Source organism: Pseudorca crassidens, chromosome 4 (genome assembly GCF_039906515.1).
Source record: "Pseudorca crassidens isolate mPseCra1 chromosome 4, mPseCra1.hap1, whole genome shotgun sequence".
Classification (NCBI taxonomy): domain Eukaryota; kingdom Metazoa; phylum Chordata; class Mammalia; order Artiodactyla; family Delphinidae; genus Pseudorca; species Pseudorca crassidens.
Window position 1 is genome coordinate 37714738 of NC_090299.1, and position 14162 is coordinate 37728899.

The 14162-nt window shown below is 49.0% G+C and overlaps 1 protein-coding gene across 1 annotated transcript in view; it reads right to left on the bottom strand.

Annotated features, from left to right (window-relative positions):
- The window catches only part of SLC2A9 (solute carrier family 2 member 9), a 179467-nt gene that overhangs the window by 93005 nt on the left and 72300 nt on the right, over positions 1-14162 (bottom strand). The window contains exon 6 of the mRNA XM_067735514.1: positions 12435-12567. Coding sequence (XP_067591615.1) covers positions 12435-12567 — 133 coding nt within the window. The remainder of the gene's footprint in view (positions 1-12434; positions 12568-14162) is intronic.

A 14162-nucleotide genomic window follows, 5' to 3' on the forward strand; every position in this document is an offset into this window, starting at 1 on the left:
GGGGCCACCCTGACCACCTTGGGACCCCAGGGAAGACGTCACTCTGTCTCACTCCTCCTCTGAGTGCACTGTTCTAGAGGTGCGTGGCCTACCACACAGTGGCGGCAGGAGGACATGCTCACAGACCCCCGACTAAGGGCTGGACCTGACCAAGGGCCACAGCCCCTGGGCTCTGTAATCCCTCATCCTGGGTGTCCAGGCCAGGCTTTGGGGGTCAGCTCACAGCCACTGGTGGAATACAGCCAGGCAACTAAGGCAGCCTTGCTCCTGGGACACACACAGGGCTCCTCTGGGGCTGACCTTGGCTGGAGGACGTGTCAGGGCCTTGCTGAACCTTCCCTGTCCTGTGCAGCACCTAGACGCTTCTGCCCAAGCCCTGTCCCTCTCTTCTCCACCGGGGGTTGGGCTGGTCCCATGTCTGTGATCTCTCCACCTCCCCCGGTCCCTCCACATTCCCTTCACATGCACTTATGCCAATAAGTTCCCGACCACTGGTCCACCTGCTGTCTGCTTCTTAGAGGACCCCGACTGACAGTAGCCCAGACACTGAATTCGGAACCCCTCAGTGGGCTGCACTGAGCCTACCGGCATAAGTAAGAATAAGCTGGGCAAGAAGGAAGGACAAGCATCTTCAACAAGGCGGCCATCTCCTGGCCTCTCCACAGCCCTTTGAGACAGGTCTGGTATGACAAGATGACATGGAAGGTCTTCCCAAGGCCCAGGACCTCTCTGCATGACCCCAAGTTCTCGGCTGTGTCCAGGATGCGCATGGCCTGTATGGGCAGTTGTTTCCTTCCCTTCCTGGACAAGGACCTACCTGATAAAAAACAAGTGTTTGTTGACTGACTATTTTGGCCACATGATTACCATGACCACAGCCGATGTTGCTACAGTGTTTTTGCACACTGCAAATTATTCTCACATCCATGATCTTATTTCCTCATCCTTCCGGTCCCTGGAGATAGGCATTTGTGCTATTCCCATTTCACAGATAAGAAAACTGAGCCTCATCTGAGACGATGGGCAACTTGCCTGGGCTCACAGGGCTATCATGTGGAGAAGCAGAGACTGGAACCCCAGAGGCTGGGCTCCTTCTTTGGAGCCTACATACCATGGCTTCCACATACCCGGGAGCATCAAATAGAAGCAGTGATGTTACCGGTATAAAGAAGGAAAGAAAAGTGTTTAAACTTAACGGCTGACACCAGAATGTCTTTCAAGGAAAAAACTGTCTTCACTGAGAAAAATATTTTGATAGGTGCCTAGAGGAGGAGGGTTTGCTGAACGTTTGCATGGCAGCTGGCTCCAGCTTCCGAAGGGAGGGAAGCTGTTCCACACACCAGAAGAAGAAGAAATTGGAGCTCAGGGGCCCTCTGAGCAGGCAGAGCGGACGAGCAGAGATAAGAGGGGAAAACAGAGGCTGGTGAGAGGCAGGAAGTCAGGCACCTTGGGTAGCGCGCTCCTCCGGAAACCCTCCAGTGATCCTGTGGGCGTGACTGCTGCTATGCCGTTTGAGGAAACCAAGGTAGGTGGTGAAGTTCAAGTTGGGGTTATTAGGCTGTGAGACAGGGCAGCATGCAAGAATGCTGGTGCCCAAGACAGCTCGAAGCCCAGAAATGCTCAGGACTTCAGAGACATTTGAAGACGCCTTTGAACATCCTCATGCTGTGGAATTGAGGGGACAGGCAATTCCTCCCAGCACTGAGGGGCACGGGGACCCCCAGCAGACCCGGGGGCTGCACAAGGATGGCACCGACCACAGGCACAGTGTAGAAGACATCCTTTGCTTTGCTGGAACCCTCTGTGATTCTCTAAATTTAAAGTGAGTGGAAAATAACAAACGTTGGCAAGGGTGTGGAAAAAAGGGCACCCTCGTACGCTGTTGGTGGGAATGTAAATTGGCGAAGCCATTGTGGAAAATCATATGGAGGTTTCTCAAACAACTAAAACTACCATATGACCCAGCAATCCCACTCCTGGGTATATATCCGAAGAAAAACAAAAACCCTAATTCGGAAAGACACATGCACCCCAATGTTCCTAGCAGCATTATTTACGATAGTCAAGGTATGGGAGCAACCTACATGTCCATCGACAGATGAATAGATAAGGAAGATGTGCTTTATACTTACAATGGAATACTATTCAGCCATAGAAAAGACTGAAATTTTGCCATTTGCAGAAACACGGATGGCCTTGGCGGGTACTATGCTAAGTGAAATAAGTCAGACAAATACTGTATGATCTCACTTATATGTGGAATCTAAAAAGTACAACAGACTAGTGAATAAAACACAAAAAGAAGCAGATTCACAGATATAGACAACAAGCTAGTGGTTACCAGTGGGGGAGGGGCCTTAAAGGGGTGGGAGAGGGTGAGTACTAACTATCAGGTGTAAGATAGGCTACAGGGATGTACTGTACAACACAGGGAATAGAGCCAATGTTTTGTAATAATTTTTAATGGAGTGTAACCTTTAAAAAATTGCATGAAAAATTTAAAAAGTAATCTATGCAAGAAATTAAAAAACAAAAAAATAAAGTGAGTGCAAGCGGCTCTCAGTCTCTCGCTCTTTGGAATAAAGATGCGCCTTTGTGCTTTGGGAGCCTGGGCCTTTGACACGGTGGTTTCTGAGCTGTGTTTTGCTGCTGCTGTGGACCCCTGGGTGTTTTGTAGGAAGGTGCCTGTCTCCCTGGACTGCTGGTCCTTTGCTCTGCAGCCTGTCCCATCAGCGGGCTCTCCATCCCAGGGAATGCAGAGCCCTGGGAGACAACTCGTCCGGGGGCAAAGCGGGGAGATGCTCAGAGGTCACTCATCGCTACACAGTAAAAGTGAAGGCAGAGTGACAACAGGGGTGGGCACTGGTTTTCCAGGAGCAGGTGACTGTGCTGGTGGGGGCAGAGATAAGACCTCAGAGGGACTGCATCTCCTTCTTCTGCCACGTCCCTCGGCTGGGTCCAGGAGATGGTGCCACCTTTCTAGCTGGCAAGTGTGAGCCCAGGGCACTAAACGGCCCCCTTCTCTCTTTGGTGTCTCCAGGTGGACACAGTGTGGCTGTAAGCCTCTAGGCAAGAGCAGGGCCTGGGAGGGGCTGACCACCCCAGGGCTTCCTTCGGTTGGTACCTTGGTACCTTGGGTGACCACCTGGGTACTTGGCTTGGGTTTTGGTGGATGCATCTGGGGGGCAGGAAGCTTCAAGAGGACCAGCTCACCTTACACATCCTCCCTTATCAAGAGCCCACCCAGCACAGAGCACAGCAGAAATCTCTATCCAGGCCAGCCTTCTTCCCTTCCCGTCCTACTTATCTCTATTCTTTCCACACTTTTGTGATCACATGGATTTATTTTATGTTCTATTTTTTCCCCACTGAGCATTATGTACTAAGCATGCTTTCACCATGCTACAATCATCTTATAACTGTTTGTTACATAAGTGAATCAAGTTGGCCTGGGGATAGGATTTTTAGTTTCGAATACAGATGTGCAGTGACTGACTTAACTGTTCTCTGATGCAATCAGCGCATATCTGGAGTTCAACCCTGGCTCAAATATAGAAAATCACAATATGGCAGTGGACATTTTTCTGACCCTTAAACCTAGCGACCAATGGATCAATTATTTTTTGCTTATTTTATTTGTCTCTATGTACATGCTGCTAATTGTGTCTCACAATTAGCAATACACTTAAACATACACCAAAGGCATCATACTGCCCTCTAGTGAATTCGGGACTGGAGTGAGGCAAACTGAGTTTGAACCTCATTTCTGTCTCTACTGGCCGTGGGACTGCAGGCAAGGGGCTCAACTTCTGAGTGTGGGTTTCCTCTCTGCAGTCTCTAAGTTTCTGGAGACTTGTGATACTGGAGACAATGAAAGCAAGGCACTGGACTTGGAGCAAGCGCTCGATAAATTATAGCAAGAAAGTGGTGCATGGGAAAGAAAAAGCTTTAAAAGCTTCAGGCAGGGCTTCCCTGGTGGCACAGTGGTTGAGAGTCCGCCTGCCGATGCAGGGGACACGGGTTCGTGCCCTGGTCCGGGAAGATCCCACATGCCGCGGAGCGGCTGGGCCCGTGAGCCATGGCCGCTGAGCCTGCGCGTCCGGAGCCTGTGCTCCGCAACGGGAGAGGCCACAGCGGTGAGAGGCCCGCGTACCGCAAAGAAGAAAAAAAAAAAGCTTCCTGCACACAGCCCTTTCACTCAGTTATTTGTTATAAATGAAAATCAGAATGCCCCCAAATTTTGAGAATTCAAGTAATAAAATGTTTAAACTACATTTAAAATGAAGGTAAAGTCATAGTTCAACCGGAACTGATTTTCCTTGCTTAACGTGATGTCTGAATTCCCTGTGCTGCTCTAGTAAATCACCACTAGGCTTAAATCGGTACAAACTTATTTGACAGTTCTGGAGGTCAGAGGTCCAAAATGGGTCTCACTGGGCCAAAATCAAGGTGTCATCAGGGCTCTGCTCCTCCTGGGGGCTCTAGAGGATGGTCTGTTCCCTGGCCTTTTCCAGCTGCTAGATGCTTCCTGCATTTCCTTGGCTCCTGGCCCCTTCCTCCACCTTCAAAGCCAGCAGCACAGTATCTTCAACCTGTCTCTGGCTCTTAACACCTGCTTCTGTTCTCACATCTCCTTCTCTGACCCTGACTCTCCTCCTCCCTCTTTCACTTATAAGAAGACTTGTGATTACATTGGGTTCTTTCAGATAATCCAGGATAATGTTCCCTACCTCAAGACTCTTAAATTAATCACATCTGCAAAGTCCCTCATGCCATGCAAGGTGACATTCACAGGTTCTGAAAATTAGGATGTGGACATACTTGGAGGCCATTATTCTTCTGCCCATCCATGATAATATAAAAACAATAATAAGGAAACATGTTTAAGGCACAAACATGGGGGGGGGGTAAAAGCAGCCTCACAGATAAATCCACATGACTGTCCCCCCCTGTAAACATGATGGAAATGTCATGGAAAAACACAGGAAAAGCTCAGGTATAAATGACGATTGACTTTTTAGAAAGTTGTGGGTGGTTTTTCCCCAACATTAAACACATTCTCCATTCCCAGAGCAAAAGATTTCAGATCACTTTATCCATAGAACCCCTTTCTTCAAATGCAAGGTCATGCAGAAATTCACATGGCAAAAGCAAACAATCTCCTTTTGATGTGCACCATCCTATACAGTTTGCAAAGCCCTCCTCCCACAAACACCACTGTACTTGAACTTGTCTACCTTACCCAGGGGCAGGACAGTTGTGATGTTTCCCTTCTTAGGAATCAGGAAACCAAGGCCTAGAGGACATTGGTGGGCCTAGAGGGTCTTGATTAAGCTGGACCTTCTGTCTACTTCCATTGGCTTTTCCCATTCCTGCCTAGTGCTCAGACACCTCCAGAAATGAGAACTCCCTGCCTCCATAAGTGGCCTATTCCATTCTTGCATCTCCTGTCTCATGGTGAATTAAGTCCTTCCTCGCTGTGGCTTCTCCCATTTGGTTCTCAATCTATCATCCGAAATATGGCTGCTCTCTGTTCTGCTTGACAGCTTGTCAATGGTTGGTCATGCCCCTGGGTCTTTTCTTCCTTAGATGGAACTTGGAGAAGGTGGAGGCAGCTATGATGGCAGCCCTCTTGAGCCGTGAGTGGGAAGGAGATTGGGGGGTGGAGGAGACTCACATCACAGTGCGTCCTTTAGGGCAGAGACCTGAGACCTCTAGTTTGTACATGCTCTTGGTCTGCTACCCCGTGGAGGGTCCATGCAGGTCCAAGGGCCTGGACCTCCAACTTGGCCAGCCTGAGGAATCTCTGTTCTTTTTGAAGACAGGTGTTGCAATGGTTTGGAAAAAGCTTGTATTTTCAATGCACCTCTAGCATGAATCCACTTGAATATACTTTATTCTTGCCTTAATAAAAACCAGACTCCTTGTGACCAAGGTAATGTACTTTAGCCCCTAGCACAAAAGGGAATGAAGTCAGCTGTCTGTCATAAGGGCCATTGTTGGGGCTCACTTCTGTCCATCCGGCATGGGACCTTGCCTCCTGAATGTTTCTGGCCATCTCTGGACTGCAGAGAAGTCCCTTAATCCAGCTCAGGCCACCGAGGCAGTTGCCCAGAGCATCCATGGACAAGGGGCACGATGGCATCCCCTAAGGCGCAAAGGCAGCACTGGAAATGTAATGATACGCAGACCAGAATAGGGTTGACAGTCCTTGTGGGGTGTTCAGGAGTGACAAATGAAGGCAGCTCCCACTAAATTCGGGGCTTTGACTTGGCTCACTGGGTGCAGGCAGCTCATGACCAGAGCTCACGCGGCCTCATCTATAAATACGCATCAAACAGCTGTTTAAGCAGCGCCGTCTCGAAGGAGTCGTGAGTCAGCCTCCAGAGTGCACGAAACGCCTCCGTCTGGCTGGTCCCAGCCAATGGGTACTTGAGTTGCTTTCTTTCCAGACAGTGGCAGAGCCTGCTGGTGGCCAGAGGCTATTACTCATTCTCCCCTCCTCCTTAGGAGCAGGGCCCGACGTTCTGTGACAACAGTGCACTAAAGGACTACATTTTCCAGCCTCCTTGGCAGTTAAGAGCGGAAACATGATCACATTCTGACCAAAGGGACCTAGCAGACGCGTGTGAGCCTTCAAGGAGACTTATTAAAATAGAAGGGCAAGTAATCCCTCCTTCTCACCCTGCTCCTCTTGGCTGGAAAGCAGATATGATGGCAGCCACTTTGGACCACGAGGCAACCTGGGAATCTAGAGATGAAGGGCCCGAGGCAGATGGAGAGATGAAAGGAACAAGGTCCCTGACACCATGAAGAATTGTAACAGCCTTAGTCTGCCTACCTTCAACCTTTTCTTATGTGAGAGAGAGAAATAAATTTTATTTTGTTTAAGACACTATCGTTTGGGTTTTCTATCATAAGGTGGCTGACCTTAATCCTGATATGTACACCTTTCTCTCAAAAAAACCAAACCAAGGGCTTCCCTGGTGGCGCAGTGGTTGGGAGTCCACCTGCCGATGCAGGGGACACGGGTTCATGCCCCGGTCCGGGAAGATCCCACGTGCCGCAGAGCGGCTGGGCCCGTGAGCCATGGCCGCCGAGCCTGCGTGTCCGGAGCCTGTGCTCCGCAACGGGAGAGGCCACAACAGTGAGAGGCCCGCGTACCACAAAAAAAAAAAAAAAACAATAGCAGCCAATAACGGACAGTCTTCTTTTTCTATTCAAGTCTAGCCAGTAACTGGCTTCTAAATGCCATAGAAACACACTCCCTCCCATCCACAAAACAACAGCAATAAAAAGCACTGCTTTTTTATTTATCTGGGGATTGAGGTCTGAGCTCTCTGCCAAGTCTATATGCCTGATCAGGGTCTGGTGACAAAAATACAGACCATGGGGGCTGGGATGACAAAGCATTACCGGGAAGGAGCATCCAGAGGTATCGTTCCTTCACGGTGATGAGCATATATTACTTTTTTCTCTTGCCTGGATCTTTCTTGAAGCCCTCCTCCTGGACTCTCTATAATTCTACTAGAGATGTCAATCTAACCTTGCAGCCCTCCATCCCCCAATCACCAGACTGGATAGTAACCTAGACTGGTCAATTCTGGGAATTCCCATCAGGGGATTCTAACTCCTGGGGCAGTGATTGGTTCAAGCATAGCCATGTGACCCAGGAAGGGCCAATTAGAATTATTTCCTTCAGGGATTGAGATGTGTGCTATGTGAAAGGGAATCTCTCTCCTTCTAAAACAGTGTTTAAAAGTTGGAACTCCTCAAGACTGTCTTGATGCCAAATGGAGAAAACCCGTCTAAGAATGAAGCCAATGAAATCCTAAGAATGTCTAGGAGTTGTTGAGAGAGGGACAGTACCTTGGTGACTTAGTTTAATCTCCTGGATCCCACCATGCTTAAGGAAATCCAGCCTTCTCTATCCCTATTATAAGGCAGAACACATATGGCTCACTTCTGATATTACTTTCCTCCTGGAGGGGCATTTCCTTAAGGTACCATTCTTTCCGCCCTCTCTGCCCATCCCTCACTCACTGGTCCCCAGGAAACGAGAAGGGACTTAGCTCATTGGTAAGTTGGGGAGAGAAATGGCCCACACAGCTTAGTTCCTCCCTTTAATTTTGAGATCTCTCTGGTTGGAGGAGAACACAGTCTTTTCTTCCGTGTTCTGCATTTTTCAGGGGTGGGCCCTGTTGGGAGCCCATGAGTACCGTCTTATGAGGCTCTCCTGGCCATCAGACCAAAAGCCAATTTGCCAAGTGGCCTTTCTTTATCCAAACTAAAAGTGACATTTTTATTGCATCTCCTCCACTTCTGCATCCATCTCTATATTGGTGTCAAACTTGAGCCAGAAAGAAGAGTGGTAATTATTGGTGCCCTCAAATCCCATTCCTAGGGACATGTGTTAAAAGTTTCCCTCTTGCTTATGCTGTTTTTTTTTAATAGTATTTTTAAAAATCATTTATTTATTTATTTATTTTTGGCTGTGTTGGGTCTTCGTTGCTGCACGAGGGCTTTCTCTAGTTGCGTTCAGCGGGGCCGACTCTTCTTTGCGGTCCACGGGCTTCTCATTGCAGTGGCTTCTCTTGTTGCAGAGCACGGGCTCTAGGCATACGGGCTTCAGTAGCTGTGGCACGTGGGCTCAGCAGTTGTGGCTCAAGGGCTCTAGAGCGCAGGCTCAGTAGTTGCAGCGCACCGGCTTAGTTGCTCCGCGGCATGTGGGATCTTCCTGGACCGGGGCTCAAACCTGTGTCCGCTGCATTGGCAGGCAGATTCTTAACCACAGCGCCACCCGGGAAGCCTGCTTATGCTGTTTTGAGTTTCTGTCTCCTATAACCCAAAAGGTCCTGATAGATGCGACTTCCCTGACTCCAGTGTCTGAAGCACTGCCCTATCACATTCCCTATGCTCATATTTCATTTCTATTCAATTAAATAAACACCGTTTCTCACAGTGGAAGTTTGGGCTCTTTCCCCCATTTTTAGGTGCTGGGGACTTCTCCTCAACTGGCAAGAGGGCACAAAGAAATCAGACTCAGGGCTGGAACTTAACCCCTTGCCACTCTGAACTGGGGGTGGGGAGGATGGAAAAGCCGGAAAGGGGAGTGTGGTATGGACTGTATGCATTGATGGCCTCCATTCATTGCTTCTCTACATGTATGTCCTTTGCGCCGTAATTGTGTAGCCCCTCCCTCTCTGACTCTGGGGCTTGATCATGTGACTTTGTCCAATAGTATTTTAGCTGATTCAAAGCTTGAAAAACTGCTTGTGTTTTTCGCTTCCTCTCTGGGACCTCTGTGCTTGCTGTGAGAATATGCCTGAGCTAAGCCTGCTGGAGGATGAGGTACATGGAACAGAGCTGAGCCATCCTGGATCAGCTGGCTGACCACCAGATATGTGAGAGAGCTTCTGCTGAGACAAGAAGAGTTGCAAGGGCAAGCCCTATCAAGATTAACAGAGTAACTGCCATTGTCTTCAGCCAGTGAGTTCCGAGGTGGTTTGTTATGCAGCATTATTATGGTAATAGCTAACTGCTACAGGGTCCTTTCTACCAAATTACCAACAGACTGGGCAAGGTGTATCTCCCATGGTGCCAAACAAGGTGGTAGGTAATAGAGTGTGTTTTATTTATGCTCATAGGTTCCAGAGCAAGACTTTCAGAGTTCAAATCCCAGCACTGCCATTTGCTAGCTTTGTGTCTTTGGTTAAGTTATCTTGTCCTCAGTTTTGTTTCGTTTTTGTCTTAAAATGGAACTAATAATGCGATCTACTTTCCATGGTTGTTGTGAGGGTTTAACAATCTAACAAATGTGAAGTGCTTAGAATGAAATGTTCTCAATGCAGATGAGCATTGAGGAGTGTGTCTGCCTCCCGTAACTAGATGCCCCCTTCACCTCCTGGAAGGCTGGAAGACCACCTTATACTCTCCTCTCCCCACCACCTGGCAGAGCACCCAGCACAGCAAATATCCATTGTTTGCTGAATGCCTGGGGTGAACTTAGCGCTTTTATTAGTATAGGTGCAGGTTTCAATGTTCCATTTCAACCTAAGGCCAACATCTTTGTTCTTTTTATAAAGCGTACATGTAATATTTATCATTTTTTACAACTGGCCTTCTCTCTCACTCCCTGTTGTGCTATGAAATAAACCTTTTAAACCTTCCGTGCTGTCTGGCATTTGGAGGCACTGCCCATTCTGACTGTACTTAATTGGAGCGTTTCCCAGGATTTCCTCCCCAGTGGAGCCAGATGGGCATCCTCACGTGCCAGGAGATCAAGCTGGAGGAATTGCTGTCTTCTAACAACCTATAACCTAGCTGCTTTTGGAAATCAGATCCCATTGGCTCCTTCTCAGCTGCCTTCGTTTTACTCCAGAGCCTCCAACCATCTGACCATCAGCCTTCTTCCCTGAAGCCTGACTTTTGGATAGGTTGCCTCCCCAAGGGCCTCATGGGAAGCCCCGTAGACCACTACCCACTTGTGTCCCTCTGTGCGTGAGGGTGGTGGGAGGGAAATCACCCCTGGGTTCCAGTCCTTCTTTTGTCACTTACTGGCTGTGAGATGGGGGAAGAGCTATTAACCAGGGTCCCCTGTGGGCTTCTGGGGGAGGGGGCTCAAGTCCCATCCCCACCACCAGGCTCCACAAATTTTGTGTATTTGGGCGTCTACCGAAGAAAGATCTGTCCTTTCCATCAATTTTTAAAGGCCTCTAGAAACCAGAAATGATATAACCACAGCCCTGGACAAGTCATTTCACCCCTGTAAGCCTCTGTTTCTTCATCCAAAAAATGAAAGTAATGATAATGTTCTCTGATTTCATGTTATAGAAATGTCGTAAATGAGGAAATAGATCTGAACTACAAACTGCTGGACAGACGTAGGCAATTATTAATATTTCATTATGACACATCAATTCAGAAAATACTTAGGTTCTTTGGATTTTAAAAGATGTGGCACAAATTATAGTGAGCTAAGGACTACATGTAATTCTCAGTTTTTTCTTGGATGTGGACATTTGGGAAATTTAGATTAGAGGACAGGATATGGATAATAAGAAACTGGACAGAGTCCTCAGTAATAATGACAGCAGGTAATACTGTGGACCATATAGATATAGATATCATCTAATTTAATCCTTACAACAAGCCCATGGGGGAGGCTTATATCATTTCCTTTTTACAGATGAGGATTCTGAGAATCAGAACGGTGAAAAGAATTGGTAAAGGTCAGACTGCAGAGCTGGGATGTGAAGGCAGCACTAGTTATTCCCAGCCCTCATGCTGAACCTCGGTGCTGCCGACCAAGTCTTGTTTTATAAAACTAAAAGAATGGGTATGCTATTGTTCATTCTACATTGTCTGTCTCCAGGCAAAATGATTTTGCCTTTTCCGGGCTGGAGAAATGTCTCTGATTCTGAAAGCTCTACTTTGAATCTGGCCCAGAAAGCTACACAAGATGACTGCCAAGCCCCACGTGGGCCTCAAGCTTCCCTCCTGTAAAATGGGTATATTTCTGTTCCCTTGCAGGGCTAATGGGAATGGTCCAGTGGGTCTTGTTGCAGAGGCCCCACGCTGGTGTGATGTGAGGGCTCATTCTGTGCTTGTATGTTCCCTTTCCTTGCATGTGAATGTTAAGATGGGAAATCTGATCAGTGAGGACGAGAGGAGCAGAGGGAGGGCCGGGATAGACTTAAACCACTAAGAAAGATGCAGCATCTCTGGGGTTGGGACAACCCGAGAGGTGACCACGGAGAGACACTGAGCAGAGGTGAGCAGACCTGGGCCTTATCCTACTCTGTCCTGGCTTTTCCAGGCTCCCTGTTGCTAACCGTAAAATTGTCACTTGCTATCTGGTTCTACAAGGATTAAGTCACTAGCCACTGCAGTCGCTGACCTTCAACAGCCCCTGAAAGGAGTTCCGGGCAAGGATCAGGAATGAGGCGCTCTGTGCTCTGGGAAAAACTGGTAGAACAGGGCTTCAGAGAGATATTTTCAGGAGAAGATTTTATGAGCTGAAATTTCTTGCATATCCTCACATCTAGAAAAGCACTAAAATCATTAATGGTGACATCTGCTCGTGACCAGCAGCAGCCTTCTGCCAAAATGTGTGCTTGACTGTACGTACCCCTTTCACTGAAATCATATACTGACACTCCCACACCTCTTCGGGCGGTCTCTCAGAGCTGTCTGAGGTGCTGTCTCCCAGGCTATAGTCCTCATTTTGCCCCAAATAAAACTTAACTCACAACTCTCATGCTGTGCATTTTTTTCAGTTGACACTTTGATCTGTGTCCCCACTCTGGGCCACCCATAGCAGGCTGTTGGGGAGATGAAACAGGATAGGGTGTCCTAGGGCACCCAGCATGCCCTGCAGCGCTGACCCCTGTGAAGAGGCCAGAGCCACATGGACCAGACAAAGTGGCTCCTACCTTTCTCAGCTCCAGGCTGGTCATGCTTCTCAAAGATCAGGTAGCGTGGGCTCTCAGGGAGAAAGGGCAGGCTCACCAGCTGGACCAAGACGGGGACAGCAATCACCCCAAACAGGTACGGCCAGGTGCTCTCCTGAAGGGAGAAGAGGGGGCTGGTGAATGATGAGGATTTCAGTCATTATTTGGGGGCTAGGCCCCTGGGCCAGGCAGCTTCTGCTGTCTGCACAGGGTCCCTCTGCACAGTGTGAGCCCCAGGAACAAAGGCTGGGGAGCGATTGGACACTGGTTTTGTTAGGGAACCATTGACTGAAACCGCCCGCCTTGGCCAAGCATGATAATGACCGCTTGCATGAGTTGTCTCACACAGGAGGTCCTAAAACTAAATGGGCGAATTAAGGAGGGGCCAAAAGGAGGGAGGAGATGCCAGCCCATAATAAGTCCTGTCAACCTTCCAGAAACCCTCACGCTGTAATCCATCTTGGCTGAGAGATGCACACTCCGCCAGGAAGGACCCTGAGTCAGACCAAGTATGGGCACAAGCAAAATGGTGATTGGCCAGAGACAACCCGGAAACCAACCCCATTGCCCTAAACCCTGAGACTGCAACACAGGTGGCAGAGCAGTTCTCCTGGGCTCCCTTACCCTGCTGCTCTCTGCCCGGGCGCCCCTTCCCAATAAAGTCTTTTGCTTTGTCAGCACGTGTGTCTCCTTGGACAATTCATTTCCGAGTATCAGACAAGAGTCCACTTTCGGGCCCTGGAAAGGGTCCCCCTTCTGGGAACAGTTTAGCACCAGGCCCACGTGTTTGGTATCTCCATGCAGGGGGTTGGTGAATCCTCAGAGCCACCTGACGGGCGGTTACCTGAAGGGTGACTCCGAGAAGGTGCAGTTTGGGGAAGCCAAGAGCTGGCCAACTCAGAGGCCCTGGGGCATCAAGTCTGGCCTGAAGCGGCTCAGCTGTTTCCTGGCTGTGTGGCCTTGGAAACATCCTCACGGCCCCTTGGAATCCCCTTCTCCTCACCTGGGGAATGGGGACAGCCACAGGCACCCCTCAGGCAGGCGTGAGAGTGGGATCAGATGATGCCTTCACTGTGAGGCCTGGCACCCAGTAGGTACACAGAGGAAACTACTACCATGCGGGTGGTACCACCCAGACGCCTCCGAGGCCCAGGATATCCGACCCATCTTGCTCCTGTCAGTGAAGGGCAGCTGGAGCTTTTCCACGTCCCCAGGGAAGTGAGGGTGGGCCTTTGGGCACAGCTCGCCCCTGAGGTGGGGGAACTTGTCACTTCCCACCGGCTGTGAAAGGCAAGCAGGCAACACCCACCACCCACCATTCAAGAGGCATTTTGAGTCCCTTCAAGCAGCACCGTTCGCCTATTAGGTAGCTTAAATGCTGCACTGGGGGCCCATATTATTATGCTGATTAAGGCAGCATTCTTCCTGATTTTTTTTTAAAACCCAGGTTTACAAATAAACTCTCATTGTTTCTCTGAAAGGAGAGAACATCAATAGACAGCAGTTCTGATGGGGAGAAAGAGGAAAAAAACCCAAAGTTCTCGCTGTGGAATTCTTGAATGTTTCATTTCCTAAGAAAGTACAAGGAGAAAAGAAGACACATCCAGACCTAGAAAGGCTTCGCACAGGGAGAAGGTTCAGATGCCCTCGTTCCCGGTGAATTTAAGGTTCTTGTCTCGTTGCAGAAGAATTCGGAGACAAGGCAGGGAG